Source organism: Lampetra planeri, chromosome 2 (assembly GCF_965212315.1).
Source record: "Lampetra planeri chromosome 2, kcLamPlan1.2.h2, whole genome shotgun sequence".
Lineage (NCBI taxonomy): Eukaryota > Metazoa > Chordata > Hyperoartia > Petromyzontiformes > Petromyzontidae > Lampetra > Lampetra planeri.
The window spans coordinates 29,561,065-29,576,300 of NC_136108.1; the positions used below are offsets into that span (position 1 = coordinate 29,561,065).

Sequence of the window (15,236 nt, forward strand, 5' to 3'; positions counted from 1 at the left end):
GGTGCAGGAAAAGCAGCGAGGCCGTGATCGTGTCGACCGGTGAGGTGGAGCGATAGAATGAGTTCGGGTGCCAGGTGGATCATTATAAAGCACCACATGATCCTGAGTGGCGAAAGCGAACTCAGCCCTCTCCAGCACCCCCCACCCCCACATGATACAGGGCTGGCCAAAGCTGCCGTCATCACCACACGCGGTCGAATAACATCAACAACGTGTACTTCTTTTGCGCCATTCGTAGCCAACCCGTGGCTAAACGGAGGTGCGGGGGAAGGACAACAAACTACACACGAAAAGCAGTTAGAAATTAACGAAGACGGACGCTTGTGTTGCCTCTGAAACGTCGTGATTTTATTGTTTTTATTTTTTATTCATTTTAATTTCATTTTTTACCTACGTGACTTTACCGAAAGAACTAAGAGGATGAATCATTGCAGTCACGAAAGCTTCAAATCTAGAAGAAATTAACGAATTTTCAATTTAGATTTCAAAGCGCACGGCTCCAGTGGCTTCCTAATATCGGAAGGAAGAGCATTCCAGACGGCCGCAGAAGCGCACCCGAAAGCGCCGCGCGATGCGGTGACCACCGTCTTTGCTCGAAGGTCACCGTCACCGCTGGGGTCGTGACTCTGCCACCGCGGCGGTCACGGTGCTTGTCTTTTCCTACCTGATGGCTCGGATGCCGTTCTTGACGACGGGCTCAAAGTTCTCCCGGGTGACGTCTCCCGGCAGCCCCACCTCGCTAAACATGTCGTCGGCGAGCGCGCCCTCTGTGCACAACACGCAGCACACGTTGGTTCGCACGCCGGGCATACTTCACTCACCCGGGTCACTGCTGGTCGGTGAGAACGTGCCACTGATGTCAGCCGTGGCACTCACTCACGCACGCACTCACTCACGCACGCACGAGCTCACGCACGCACGAGCTCACGCACGCACGAGCTCACGCACGCACGAGCTCACGCACGCACGAGCTCACGCATGCACGAGCTCACGCACGTATACGCGCACATACACATTTATTCACGCAAACCCATACCCAACGATCCGTTCGTGACTGAATATTTTTGGGGCCGCAAGTAGATTGGAGCGGGCCACGTGCCGAGTGGCCAGAGTCGTAAGCAAGAGGTACACTGGATGTGGTGTGTCGAGGGCAGAAATATATCCTGGGTCACCGACAGGGTCAAATACGGCTGAAAGTTAGCCCTCTACACACTCGCGTACCAACACACACACACGCACAGAGACTCACGAGGGGGTACACACACACGCACGTAGGGGTGCTCAGATACGCCACCTGCGTATCTCAGCAATTCGTTGAAATTCCACATTCCTATGGCGAGTTTCTCTATAGTTAGGCCAGTGTTGACTTTGTACAAAGTGAAACATATTCCATCAACCCCAGGGAATGATGTATGCATACAAATCTTCCGTGCACGTGTGCAATGTATGTGTGCCAGTGTGTGCATTTGTGTGTGCATTTGTGTGCCCGTGAAGTGTGCGTGTCTGCACGTGTGTAAATATTTTGCATGATTGTGCTAGTTTGCCCATATATGCATGTCCGTACACATGTAACGCGAATGCGTGTGTGTATGTGTGTGTACATGTACAGGCATGTATCTGTGAGTGTGCATGCATTAGATGTGGTACCAAAATACATGGAGCCGAGTGGCCTTGCCGACGACTGTCTATGGAGAAGGCTCGTAATGAACGTTACTGGGAAGGTCGTGGCAGCCGCCCTCCAGCAACAAAGGCGGCGGAGCGACGCTCACAACAAAGCACAGAGCGACCGGCGGCTAAAACGCAGCGAGTCGACACAGTGGGGAGCACAGGTGGGACATCTGCCAGTCAGTCATTTCAGTCAGTCAATCCTGATCAGCTGGGTCTGTCGCGTAACCTCCTGCCAGAGAGCCTTCGACATCTCAAGCTGCATCAAAGTGCACCTAGCCTGGCACAAGCGCCACGGTGACATCACCACCACTTAGCGGGATATAGCAGTAGTTTTTTCGCGTTTTTTGCGTGTATGTACACGTGTGCATACATTTGCGAGCATCCATATGTGTTTGCGAGCATCCATATGTGTTTGCGAGTGTGTGTGTGTACACGTGTCACACACACTCACAACTTTCGAACGCGCCTCTAAGTCTGATCGGAAACATGACCCCTTCAAGTCTGAAAATAAAGTCGGCAAACTCATTTCTCAGTTTCGCTCTTCTTTTTCTTCTCACACCCGACCTATTTATACAGACCCCGAGCTCACATCCCTTCCAAGACGCCCTGGGCAGATTTCGGGGGATGAAAAGGGATCGAGTGAGCGATGTGGGCCGAGCGATGCCAGGACACCAGATACGGAGACCACGCTCTGCGCCACGCACAGCGCGATCGACACAAGACGATGACCACGATCGACGATTTGTGTGTCTCACGGATGCCGCCCTCCTTCACGCCGTAGGCGCATCGCGAGAAGCTCCTACGCGGGCGCGAAGCGAGCGACTTACACGGCAGCTCATCGCAAAACGCATTTGGAAGGGGCACCCCGAGTGGCAGCTGTCCCCGTGTGACGCAGAGTGACTCGGCACCTGGCCTGTGGGCGAGCATTGGTCTGCCAGCAGTGGAGGGCAGTGAGTGCTGTGTGTATTCACAATCGAGTAATTTGCGGGCAATTTGCAGGCAACGCGACGCAGCTTGTACTCGCGTTGTTGCCACTGCGTGTGAAGAGGCTATACACAACAGCGGGATTGTGCATTCCTCTCAATGAACGTCTTTATAGATATTTAATCGATGGTTGTAGCTTGCGGATGTCTCCATACAGCAGTGGATTGATCATGGCTGACAATGGACAAGTGTTAATGGCAAGAAGCGATTGAGGACACTGTGGGTGGATGATGGTCGCGTTGTTGCGGCCTGCCCTCTCATCACGAGCCTTCACAACCAGCGTCCGTCGCTTCGGACACACCCAGCCCCTCGCTCCAGTGACCTCGCGGTCCGAGCCGCAAGGATCGGAGTCACTGGCAGGACTCCCCACGGTGAAGAGGCGGTGATTCACAGACAGAGGAGAATAGGGAGATCTTAAATCTGAATTTGAACAGGGGCAGAAGGCGTAAACAGCACGGAGAGCTGGGGAGATGGAGCTCCAGATTGAGAAGGTAAGCCGAGGAGAAGGAGCGACCTCGCCCTGACCGGAGGTTGACTTGAGGCCAGGTTTCCGCACACATTAGAAATCAGAGCCGGCTCATTTCACATCCCGAATCTTCACAAGCTACACGGCCCCACCACCGGAGAGAGGTGATCGCAAAAATAAACGTTTTTACGAGGTTTGCATCCACTAGGGTTAGGTGAAGCCGTCCCCAACCTACGATCTCTTTTGTCAAGCTTCTTAGACGTTTGAAGTGGACCTAAGCATGGCACACCATTGACCTCGCCGCTTTTGGCTTGACTCCATGAGGCCACGACGGTTGCCAGGGGGATGGCACCGCTGTGTTTGGGGCGCTTGTGAAAGCGAGCGAGCGAGTAGGTGGACGAGCGAGCGGGTGGGCGAGCAAGTGGACGAGTGGGCAGGCGAGCGAGTGGTCAAGTGGGCGGGCGAGCAGGTGGATGAACGGGCGATAGGACACGGCGCGGTGGATGGGACTGGGCCCTTGTTTGCTGGAGCGGAGAGCACGTGACGGGGAGCGCAGCGCGACGAGACGGGACGGGTCGGCTGTGGCAAGTCCATGGAAGATCTCAGTCACAAACGAAAAGCACCGAACGAAATGACTGAAGAGTGCGCAAAGGAGGAGGTGCATGCCTGGAATTACCTTTGGAGAGAGAAAAAGGAGCACGTGGATCAGAGAGAGCGTACGGAAGTTAATGACATCGCGCAAGCTATGAAGAAAAGCCAGCGGCTTGGGCAGGACGCATCACGGCTGGAAGGGCAAGAATAATGACGGAGTGGCGGCACAGGAAAAGCAGCGAATCCATGAAGATGACTACCGGGGAGATGGAGCAATGGAATAATTTCAGGTGCAGGTGCCAGGTTAATTGTTATTATGATGCATCGCAGGATCGTGAGTGGCAGGGGGCAAACTCAGCCCTCTCTAGCCCTCCCCCCCCTTCAAATGATACAGAGCTACCCCAAGCTTCCATCATCACCACACGTGGTCGACCATCATCACCAACATGTAAGTATTTTGAACTTATTTCGCACCGCATGTAGCCAACCCTGCTAACCGGAGGTGGGGTGGAAGGACAGCGACGGCTTGGCGAGGCCTTCTTTTAGCAGTGGATTGACCATGGCCCGATGATGAGGCGACATATATATTTACGCAGAGAGATGGACTTTTCTCGATTTATTTGAGGCCGGAGCGTTGTCGAGGCTGGCGCCAGCCGGTGTTGAATGTCGCGCACGACGCTAAGCCGCCGCTCAAGCGAGGCTGCCCCGGCTCACGGCGGCAAAAAGGCGCGGCGGCGACGCTCAGTGTCGGATGTCGCTTTGATTAAAATAGAGGGCGGCTGTTAATTGAACTGGGGGAGAGAAAATATGCGCAAGCACACACACACACACACGTCCTTACAAATATTTATACGGTCAGAAGTGACCCCCTTGTGTATTTATACCGCAAAAAAGGTTGCACATAGAAGAAGACCCGATGCAGGCAGTGATGAAAAGGAAACGGACACTATGTGGACACACGTGTAGGATGGACGACAACAGAAACATTTAAAGGGTGTTGTTTTGGAAAATGGAAGGAACCGGCAAGAGAGAAAGACCTAACAGAGAATTTCTTGACGACAACACAAATAGATTGGTGCCAGAAAGATGCGGCACGGCTTGAGCATGCTGGCACAAGACACAGAGGAAAGTGGAAACAAATGACGAAATGTGCAGTGGACACCAACGGACTATCTGCCCATGGGTCGTGGTGACGGTGATGATGACAAGTGCCCCACAAACAAGTAGTCAGACACACACAGCACTCACTCGTGCACGCACACATACGCGCGCGGACACACTGATTCACGCAAACCCATACCCAACGATCCGTTCGTGACTGTATATTTTTGGGGCCGAGAGTAGATTGGAGCGGGCCACGTGCCTAGTGGCCAGTCGTAGGCAAGAGGTACACTGGATGTGGTGTGCCGAGTGCAGAAATATATTCTGGGTCACTGACAGGGTCAAATACGGCTGAAAGGTAGCCCTCTACACACTCACGTATACACATACGCAAAGACACACAAAGACAAAGATCCCCGTTTAGCCTTAACAGACTTTTGGGGCAAGTGCTGCTAGTGAGCACCTATGAAGGCCGGCACGGCACTCGAAGTTGTGGGTGGCCAGCACCACGCCCGGCCGCCTTTGTCTCTCCAGTGGCGATGTTTACACACCGCACCAGGTGGTCATTTTGTTTAGTGTACGTGGGGAGGCCCAGTTCAGATAATTGTCACTGGTGTTGGCCACGAGCGGGAATTGAACTCGGGTCGCCGAATTCCTAGCCCAGTGCGCCAACCACTACGCGACTGCTCCCCACACGGAGACACACGTGCAGATACACACGTACACTAAACAACAACAGTGGCACTGAATGGTGATCACGTTTTTCAGAGAATTTGTTCCAGGCTAGGTGCACCTTATGGCCGCATGAAGTGTTAACAAGCTCGCTGGAAGGAAGTCGCAGGACAGACCCAGGTGTTACGGATGGACTGTGACAAATGGCAGATGCACCACCTGCACTCCCCACTTCGCCAATTGGCTGCGTTTTTTAGCCGCTCGGCGCTCTGCTCGTTGTTCTGATCGTTGCTCCTTCACATGTTTGCTGGAGGGCGCCTGCCTCCAATTTCCCAGTCGCGTCCTTCACAAGCCTCCTCCACACACACCGATCAAAATACTGCGGATACCGATTGTTGACAAGTCCAACACACCCCCGGGGTCCTCCTTTACCACATCCACCCATCTCTTCTCTCACATATGCCATGCTCATTTAGCCCCCTGTTATCTATGTAGCTGCCTGGGCATGCGGTGGCTGGGGCATGCGGGCTACATGCAGCCTCGCCTGTCAGAGGAGCTCACTGATGGTACTTGATCTAGATCTTTGAAGGATCTGTGAGCTCCTCACACAATCCAGCCAGATTAAATATAGCATTAATTGCAGGCAGGCCGGCAAAAATTTTCAAGCAGGAGCAGGTGTCTTAGTTAAAGGCATCTTCGCTCCACTCAAAGATCCCCCGTATAGCCTCTAACAGAATGTTGAAGCAAGTGCTGTTTATATTTCGATTTAAAGCTTTCGTGACTGCAGGGATTCATCTTCTTGGTTCTTTCGGTAAAGTCACGTAGAATGGAAATATTAAAATAATACAAATATAAATTAATACAATAATTCTCACGACGTTTCGGACACAACGCAAGCAGCCGTCCTCAGGTGAAGAACAGGTCTGTTTGAAAGACAGCATCTGAATTTCAGACAGGTCTGTCGGAAATACAGCGTCTGAATTTCAGACGCTGTCTTTCCGACAGACCTGTTCTTCACCTGAGGACGGCTGCTTGCGTTGTGGCCGAAACGTCGTGAGAATTATTTTATAAATTAGTATTTTTATTATTTTATTATTTCCATCTTACGGGACTTAACCGAAATAACCAAGAAGACAAATGCTGTTTGCAGGCAGCAATGAAGGCCAACACGGCACACAAGGGGAGTGGGTCACCAGCACCACGCCCGGACGCCTTTGTCTCCCCAGTACTGATGCATACTCATTTAATGGCCGAGTCGACCTAGAGGAGGCCGAGGACCTGATCAGATATGGATCACCGATGTTGGCTGTGAGTGGGAATAGAACTCGGGTGGTTGGGTTCGTAGTGCAGTGCGCTAACAACTTCACCATTGCTCCACACACACACACACAATGACATGCACACACACACACACACGAAGACAAATACATATAGACGCACAAGCATACACGCACAAAGACAAAGATCCCCCAAATAGCATTAACAGACTATTAGGGCAAGTGCTTTTAGCTTTTAGCGAGCACCTATGAAGGCCGGAACGCACAGACACACAGACACACACACAATGGTACGCTCACACAAGCTATGAGGTGGCCAAGAGATGGTGGTACAGCAAAGGTATTTAGAATCAATCTTTGCCGAGCATTGCTTGCTCTCCAGGTCAGTTCATGCCTACTGTCTTCGCAAAAAAATCACCTTGCATTACGGGAAGGGTAAACATTGTTTCGGACATATTGAGTACATTAGTCATCATAAAAATGCTGCTTCTCGCATCAAAAATCGCAACGACAAACAAACGCCTCTCGATGAAGCCACGGCAGTGCGAAGGCGGCCGGGAGACTCGGAGGGAGATCGGGCGGCTCACAATCGGAGAGGCTGCGAGTTCAACTCCTGGTTGAGGGTGTTGACTCGTACTCTTTGGTTTTTTTCGGTAAAGCAGAGGTCGCAAACGGGTTTTGATTCCTTACCCGTACCCGTACCCGGCCGCACCAGGATCGCAAACGGGTACCCGTACCCGGCCAGGTACGGGTAGCCGGGTATCGGGTAGGGTACGGGTATCGGGTACCCGGTTGCGACCTCTGCGGTAAAGTCACGTAGGTAAAAAATAAAATAAATGAAAACAACTAAATTAAATCACGAAGTTTCGATTGCAACACGAGCAATCATCATCAGGTGTGACAACCACAGCAAGAATTTTTTTACTGAAGTGGGAGAGGTGTTGACTCAGTCCGTCATCCCACCGGGGCCGATAGCATGAGCACCGTTTTGCAGCAGTCAACAGCGACTGTCCCATGGAAATACTTGCTTCCGCCATGGAAATGGAGAATTTCTACCACCCCTGGATCAGGACACTGGGTACGTACAAAATAGTGGCAATAAACTTTCAGAATTAAGGTGAACCTTACCACTGCAGCCCTCTAGCAATGTCACCGATTGACCGCTCCCATAGATCTCGGTGCAATAGGGATTACCGTTGGTACGGCTATTTTAATACACACAATGGACAGGAAGGACAAGATCAAAGGATTCGCATAATGCACATACATAATGTGCGTTGACTCATTTAATCCCCCCCCCGCCCCGCACTTTTCGCAAGAGCGCAGAAGTGTGGTCACCACATCTACGCCTCTATATAAGGAACGAAACAGAAAGACATCTCCACAAATCTGGCTGTCGCCTGATGAAGCTAGTTGTAATTACTGGCGAAACGTCGTACTCAGATTGTAAATGTTGTGGCTTGGCTCTCCAACACACCGGTGTGCTGTACTAGTGACGAATTGGCACGTTCTGTTTACATGACAACCCTCACATGTTGGCTATGTCGGGTGGTGGCGGGTTTGAACGACACATTTATATATTTACGCGATCTAACCACAAAAAAAACTCTATTATGCAATGATTTGTTCTCCCCTTTGTTTCAAATTAAATAGCCGCCTCGCTATCGGTGCCACGTTCTGAGATAAAGATATTACCAACGAGAACTCTGACAGTAAGCGGTGCACCACCTTGTGTATTGCATCAGAGAATAGCCGGTGGAGGGTGCCACGGAACCACATCAGAGCTTTTTCAGAACGACGACGCTCACCGACGCGACCGGTGCGCGCGCGCCGATCGCCGTCACGCTCACCGGTGCCGACGCGGTGGTGCAGGACGCTGCGCAGCGACGTGCGCAGGCGCGCCCGCTCGCTGAACGAGCGCGACTTGGGCACGCGGGCGGCAGGCGAGGGGGCGTCGCTGCCGGGCCCCGCGGGGGAGCTGTACCCGGAGCGCACGGCGTCCACCGTCACGGCCCCCGCCGCCGTGCCGGGCCCGTTGCTGTCGGGGCCGTGCCCGCCGGGGGAACCGGTCGCGCCGCCGCCGCCACCGCCGCCGGGCTGCGTGAGGGAGCCGGAGCAGCCGCCGCTGGGCCCGGCGTTAGGTCGACTCCTCATGAGCTGCGTGACCGGGCTGGACAGTCGCTCGCGGAGGGAAAGCTTCTGGCTGGCGGGGAGACACGGGGCACACGGAGGAGAGAGACGGGCAGAGGGACAGAGACGGGACACAGAGAGAGATGGAAATGGAGAGGGAGGAGGAAAGGGAGAAATGTGGAGAGGAGCAGGAGGAGGAAGTAGAGGAGGAGGAGGGGGAGAAGTGAGACAAAGAGGCAGAGAGGTGCAGAGAGAGACCCAGAAGCTGGGAGGTGGAGGGGAAATGTGGGAAGAGATGGAGAGAGAAAGAGAATGCAGAGATGTGGGCAGAGGAGGGAGACGGACAGGTGTGGAGACAGAGGTGGATTGTGAGTGAGAATAAAGTAATATATTTAAAGGGCGGGATAGTCCAGGATGAATTTTGAGAAAAATAAATGTTACCAGTAATCATATAATAATATGATGACGTGTAAATATCAAGAATGTACAGATGAGAGAGTGATGAGAGCAAGTGAGAGAGAGAGGAGACAGAGAAAACAGAGAGATTGATAAGGCTTGATAAACGGCCTCGCAGTTACGGCTGAAACATCTTAATGGCCTCTGCTGGAAAACGCATGACATGCCAGCATCAGCATTCGTCCCACACACAGGGCAATCACCGAGAGGATGCAAACACCGATAGGACGCAAACAAAATAAGCTAGCGAGTCAGTCCATTAACAGAGCCTCCTCCAATTTGTTATGGGATTGGAACGCACCGAGAATTGTGCATACGAATAGAGATGCGCGCGCCCACACAAAACGCACGAACGCGTTCGATGTGAGAGCTCGGACTCCCACACTCTCACATGACAATGCCACTCGGGCAGCACTGTGTTATATAAATAATCGAAAACAAAAGTAAACATAAGCCCTTTTTTGGCAGTATTTCGTTGCCAATATTGCCCAAATGTTATGCAGACCCGGGCTTTGTGCTATTGGCGAGCTGTGCGGCGGGTTTTGTAAAAAAATCAGTGTCGAAGTTTCTGTGAACACATGACAAGTGTCCTCGAATGGAGGACGCAAGGCCAAAATCATTCCCAGGCACGGCAGCGATGTAGCCCGGCGGGCTGCCTTATTACACGAGCATTTATTTGACCCGCTCGCTCGCTCATGAAGCAATCACTCGTTAAGCAATCGCTCATTGCACCTCAAATCGATGAAGGGGCACGGTGACTTGTGGATCGAGCGGTCACCGTGAGCAGGCTCGTTTGTGAAAATAAACAATGGGTTAAGCGGGAATAAAACGGGATTCTTTTATGCTGTCGCTAACAGGAATATGTTCACGCAATTGGCCTTTCCCCGTGAGGCTAATATATAAAGCTCATGTGCACATGTACCTAACTTGTTAGATTATATTTGCACTGTTTTGATCCACGTGTGCGATTCGTTTACGCCCGTTAAATGCCTCGATTGTGAGTTGTGCACCATTCCTTTGGGGCCCTGGTGTACTCGTTCTCTGCAATGTCGACGTTGTCGTCTTTAACATTTTTGTTGCTGCTGCTGCTGTGTTCACTCAGCACCGTGGGTCTCCCGCGCAAAATAGCCGGGCAGCTGGCGCTAAACGGGACCATCATCCGTGCAGAAAATAAACACACACGTTCAACTTTCTCACTCTAGCCACGACTCACAATGAGAGTCTCGGCCCTACTCGAATATACTCGGTGGGGAGGGCGGGGGGGTATTTATGCCATGGTTAATCATTTACAGCCGGTGGTCAATTCACTATTGGATGAAGGTCTACCCCCATGCCGAGTCTCGCGAGGCTTGTTTGACCATACTTCACCGCGCTCCTTTGCGCGCGCCGGTTGGTAAAGGGGAGCCAAGGCCGGTTCAGATATCGCTCTCCACCAGTGGCAGCTGCCACCACTTCGAATCCATGCGGTCGTTATTTCACACAAAGTGTCCCTTTATCAAGCGAGCATGGGGGAGGGTGGGAAATTGACATCTCCACTGGTGACAACTGAGCCAGTGGTGGGGCATTTCCATATTACTGTGGCACGGGGCATTTTATCGTCCGCTTGATTTATATACTGAACCCAGCACTGGGATTTCGAACTCACAACCTGCCCCTGTGCCACGTGGCCGTTTAACGGCAATGGAGCTGTGCAATGGGCTGGTGCCGGTACGGCTGGATATGCAGGCGTGGGTTGAGTAAATGTCAGGAAATGTGTTCTTAGGAGATGGCCACGTGGCTCAGGGGTAACAGACGAGATCAGGGCTCGAATCGTCAGTTCAGCTGCCCGTGATTAAACTGGACATTTTTTAAAATTAGATTTAAATTACTGAAAGGACCAAGAATAAGTCTGCATTTTTCGACTGCCAGTACGCTCACTTAGTTTAATAACCATTGCTACAGTCTACATCATAGACTGCCAATACGCTCACCAGCTTAAAAACCAGGCTACAGTCTACATTATAAACTGCCAGTACACTCACCGAGGTTAAAACTATTGCTACAGTTTACATTATGGACTGCCAGTACACTCACCAAACTTAATAACCAGGCTACAGTCTACATTATAGACTGCAAGTCCACTCACTCCGATTAAGAACCAGGCTACAGTCTACATCAGTGTTTTTGTTGTTGTTAATTATTTTTTTTATCTACGTGGCTTTACTGAAAACCCAAATAATGTGAAAGAGCTTTATAGCTCATCGGATTCCTCCAGTATAAATATTTTGATTCTGATGGTCTCAGGCTGGTCACCGATGTCTAACAAAGTAGTGATCACATTACATTTTTATTTTCACTTACTTCAGTAAAAAAATTCCAGCTCTGAGAATTAAAAAAACAATATTGGTTTGAACGTCATGTGGCAAACGTGTCTTGGCATCAGCTTGTGTGGCAAAAATAAAGAGGTCGTTTGAAGGGATCTCGGGCAGTAGTTCTGTGATGTCTGCTTCTGAGCGCCGCCGTTCTCTTACACGGGGGTTGAGTGCACTGCACTCCGAGAGCTCCTAATGGAAAATTCTGCGTCCCGTCCCAATGCGACACTGATAGCACGGGTTGAATACAAATTGGGGAAATATAAAATAAACAATGTTGATTGAAAAAGAGAAACGTGTTCAGATTATACCGCACGCAAGTCACGCAGCATGCGTCAAATGTACAAATACTTCACCACCGTTGTCAGTGCTAAACCAAACACTGCCTTGCGGTTCGAGGCTGCGATTCGATTCGAGAATTGTTCTTTTTATTTATACTGCGCTGAATGGTTCCGCCTCCACCGGTTGCAGGGTTCACGTGAACCCAGTCAAGTGAACATGACACGCAAATAAATAAAAACACACAGCGATCGATTCGATGCGTGTGCCGTGAGAATAATAATGAATCTGCATTCTTCGATGAATCGATGTGTCTGTGCACCTCCATATGCTAAACATTTCGGCTCTTTATCCTTTTTCGGAGCTTAGAGAGACAAAAGATTTTGACCTGAATGTGGAGATAGAATTTCGAACCGAGGTGGCATATGAACAATTTACAGTTCAAATCCTGGTTGGTGGGGGGGGGAGTGAATCAGCCCATCATCATTTTGGAGTTTATAAAATTGTGGCTGTCCTAAAGATAAATTCAGCCCCGCCATAGGAATGAGGACTGTCCACCATTGGCTCAAGGCTGTAAACTGGAGATTAACACCGCCTCAATGCTCATCTGAGGAGAAATTAATTTTACTATTTATTCGTAAAATTAAACATCGCAATGAGCACACTGACATCGAAATTCGTTCAATAAAAAAAAGTATCTATCTATCACGATTCGGGCCCTAACGATCGCATCGATCCATCGATAAATGTTGACCCTTAATTTTAACGACGCACACAACGAATGGCGCGTCTAGGAGTGAGTGGTTCTCAAGTCGCGCGCCGTCAGCGATGGGCTGGCGTCGTCCCTTGCAGCCAGTAGAGGCCGCGACGTTACAATGAAATAATTAATTCTTGAAATGAATCGCGAACTCGAATCACTTCAATAAACCGATCATATTGACAACAGTTGAATTGTTCATGTATACTTCTATTAATTCATTAACTAACCATTGCTTGTCCAGAAATGCAATCGACTGCATCTCAAAATCCCTTCACACGATGCTCTTGCTTGGGGTGTTTGGCCAATTCCTTATTGAGCTTTTTTAATGTTTTACGTTGGGTGGTAAATGGAATGTCCATCCAGAGGAAGCCCATGCACCCGAGGGGACAACACGAAATAAATCACCACAAATAGGTCGCGGTACACAAATATAAAATATAAATTTTGTTGAATTTGTTGCCATTCCCCCGCACCTCTGATTAGCACAGTTAGCTACGTGTATGTATACACGTATAACATGCCTTCTGCAAGGCAGAATTTGCTACTTGGTGCTTAACCTCCGGCTGAAGCGTTTGCGAGTTTGGACTCGTTTTGGATCGGACACAAGCGGCGCGCCCCCGCAACATCGCCATCGTCGGTGGTGCCGTTATTCCCGCCGTTACCATCTTCGGTGGAATCGCAGTTATCAAACGAACCTGCAGGGAACGTACCAAAGATCCTTCCTGAGTGAGCGGGCGGAAGGGCGGAAGGATGGATTCATTAATGACTCAGCGTGTACGAGTGGACAGAGGTAATCCATCTGCCTCTCTGTTCCCGTCTCTATGTACGTCTGTCCCTGTATCTATTTGTCGGTCCATCTCTTAGTGTCTGTGTGTGTGTCTGTAATCTGTCTCCATGTCTGTCTGTTCTGTCTCTTTCTATCTGTGCCTATCAGTCTGTAACTCGCCTTCATGTCTCTCCGTCCATCTGTACCTTTGGCTACCTGCCCCATAGTCGATGTCTAAATGTGCCAATTTTATCTAAGGACACTGCATATAGTACTAGTATTTAAAATAAGCCTTGCAGCCTCTCTTTAGTCACTGCAGAAAGCCACCATTGTGGACACTATAGTGCTGTGCCTATGCAGCCTCCCGGTGCCCCTAATTTCACCTCCAACCCTAAAAGGGCCATGATGATGATGACAATGACATCTGCTGGGTTTCCAATTCGAAGTAGGAAAAAGAACGAGGTTCATATTAAAATCCATCCATATTCGTTGTGTAATTGACTGTTTTCACCAATGGGATTGCGTCGTTTGCTCCGATTGTTGTTTTTGCAGCTTCGTTCTGATAAAAAAAAAAGTATCCCTGTGCCTCGTTGGTCATGGGGAATGTTTGACCATACTTCACCATGTTGGTTAGTATGGGTTGGTAAAGGGGAAGGGGCCAGTGTATGTCCAGGACCAGTTACGACACCACTCAGCCATGGCCGGGAATTGAACTCAGGCCAAGGACTTCAAAGTAGCACTATCCATTGCATTACTGATCATGTCCACATACCTTCTGTTTGAAACTCATTCACCACATCCGAAATTATTTACCCGACAAAATATAAATGGCGTGTGCATTGTCACCCTGCTCACAAGCAAGAGAAGGGGTCTGGAAGGATGTATAAACATGGTTATCTGTCCTATTGATTCTAAACTACAGGGTGTTTGAAAAGGATGGACCCGATTTGAAATCGCTACATCTCTGCAACCACGAACCACCCATGAATGAAACTCTTACCACTTGAATGGGCGGGGCATAGAGAGGGCGGGGCATAGAGAGGGCGGGGCATAGAGAGGGCGGGGCATAGAGAGGGCGGGGCATAGAGTTTCAAATGATTATCGTTAGATGCCTCTCCCAGCGCACAAACAGCCCCTAGCCTCAGTCTTTCGCAAGACGGTGACCCCGCAACGCAAGGCGTTTTGCGTTCTGCAGTTCAGCAAAACTGAATCCGTAATTGCGGTGCAGCGTGCATTTCAATGGCGTTTTGGCATTGATCCACCAATGTCAAAGAGCATTCGTCATTGGTACCGACAATTTGAGGAAACAGGCTGTTTATGTAAGGGGAAGAGCACAGGGCGACCACGCACCTCAGAGGAAAACGTGAGAAGAGAGGCGTTTGGGATGAATTCAACTATCGTCTTGATTTCGATTTAAAGCTTTCGTGACTGCAGGGATTCATCTTCTTGGTTCTTTCGGTAAAGTCACGTAGAAGGGAAGTAATAAAATAATAAAAATAAAACATAATAAAACAATTCTCACGACGTTTCGGCCACAACGCAAGCAGCCATCTTCAGGCGAAGAATGAAACACCCCAAGCTTGGAGCGTATATTTAAGCTGGGTTAGAGGGGGGGGAGGTGGGAAGAAGAGCGCCTAAACAAAATAATTTGCATATCAAGAGGAATTCAGCATATGGAAAATGCGTAGGAGGTGGGCGGGGGGGGGTCCAAATCAATACTATGCCCGTGCATTAT

General features: G+C 50.2%; 1 protein-coding gene across 1 annotated transcript in view; it reads right to left on the bottom strand.

Annotated features, from left to right (window-relative positions):
• The window catches only part of LOC144731122 (potassium voltage-gated channel subfamily KQT member 4-like), a 68,671-nt gene that overhangs the window by 9,614 nt on the left and 43,821 nt on the right, over positions 1–15,236 (bottom strand). Inside the window, exons 9-10 of the mRNA XM_078612106.1 lie at positions 8,610–8,958; positions 665–767 (exon numbers count right to left, since the gene is read on the bottom strand). Coding sequence (XP_078468232.1) covers positions 665–767; positions 8,610–8,958 — 452 coding nt within the window. The remainder of the gene's footprint in view (positions 1–664; positions 768–8,609; positions 8,959–15,236) is intronic.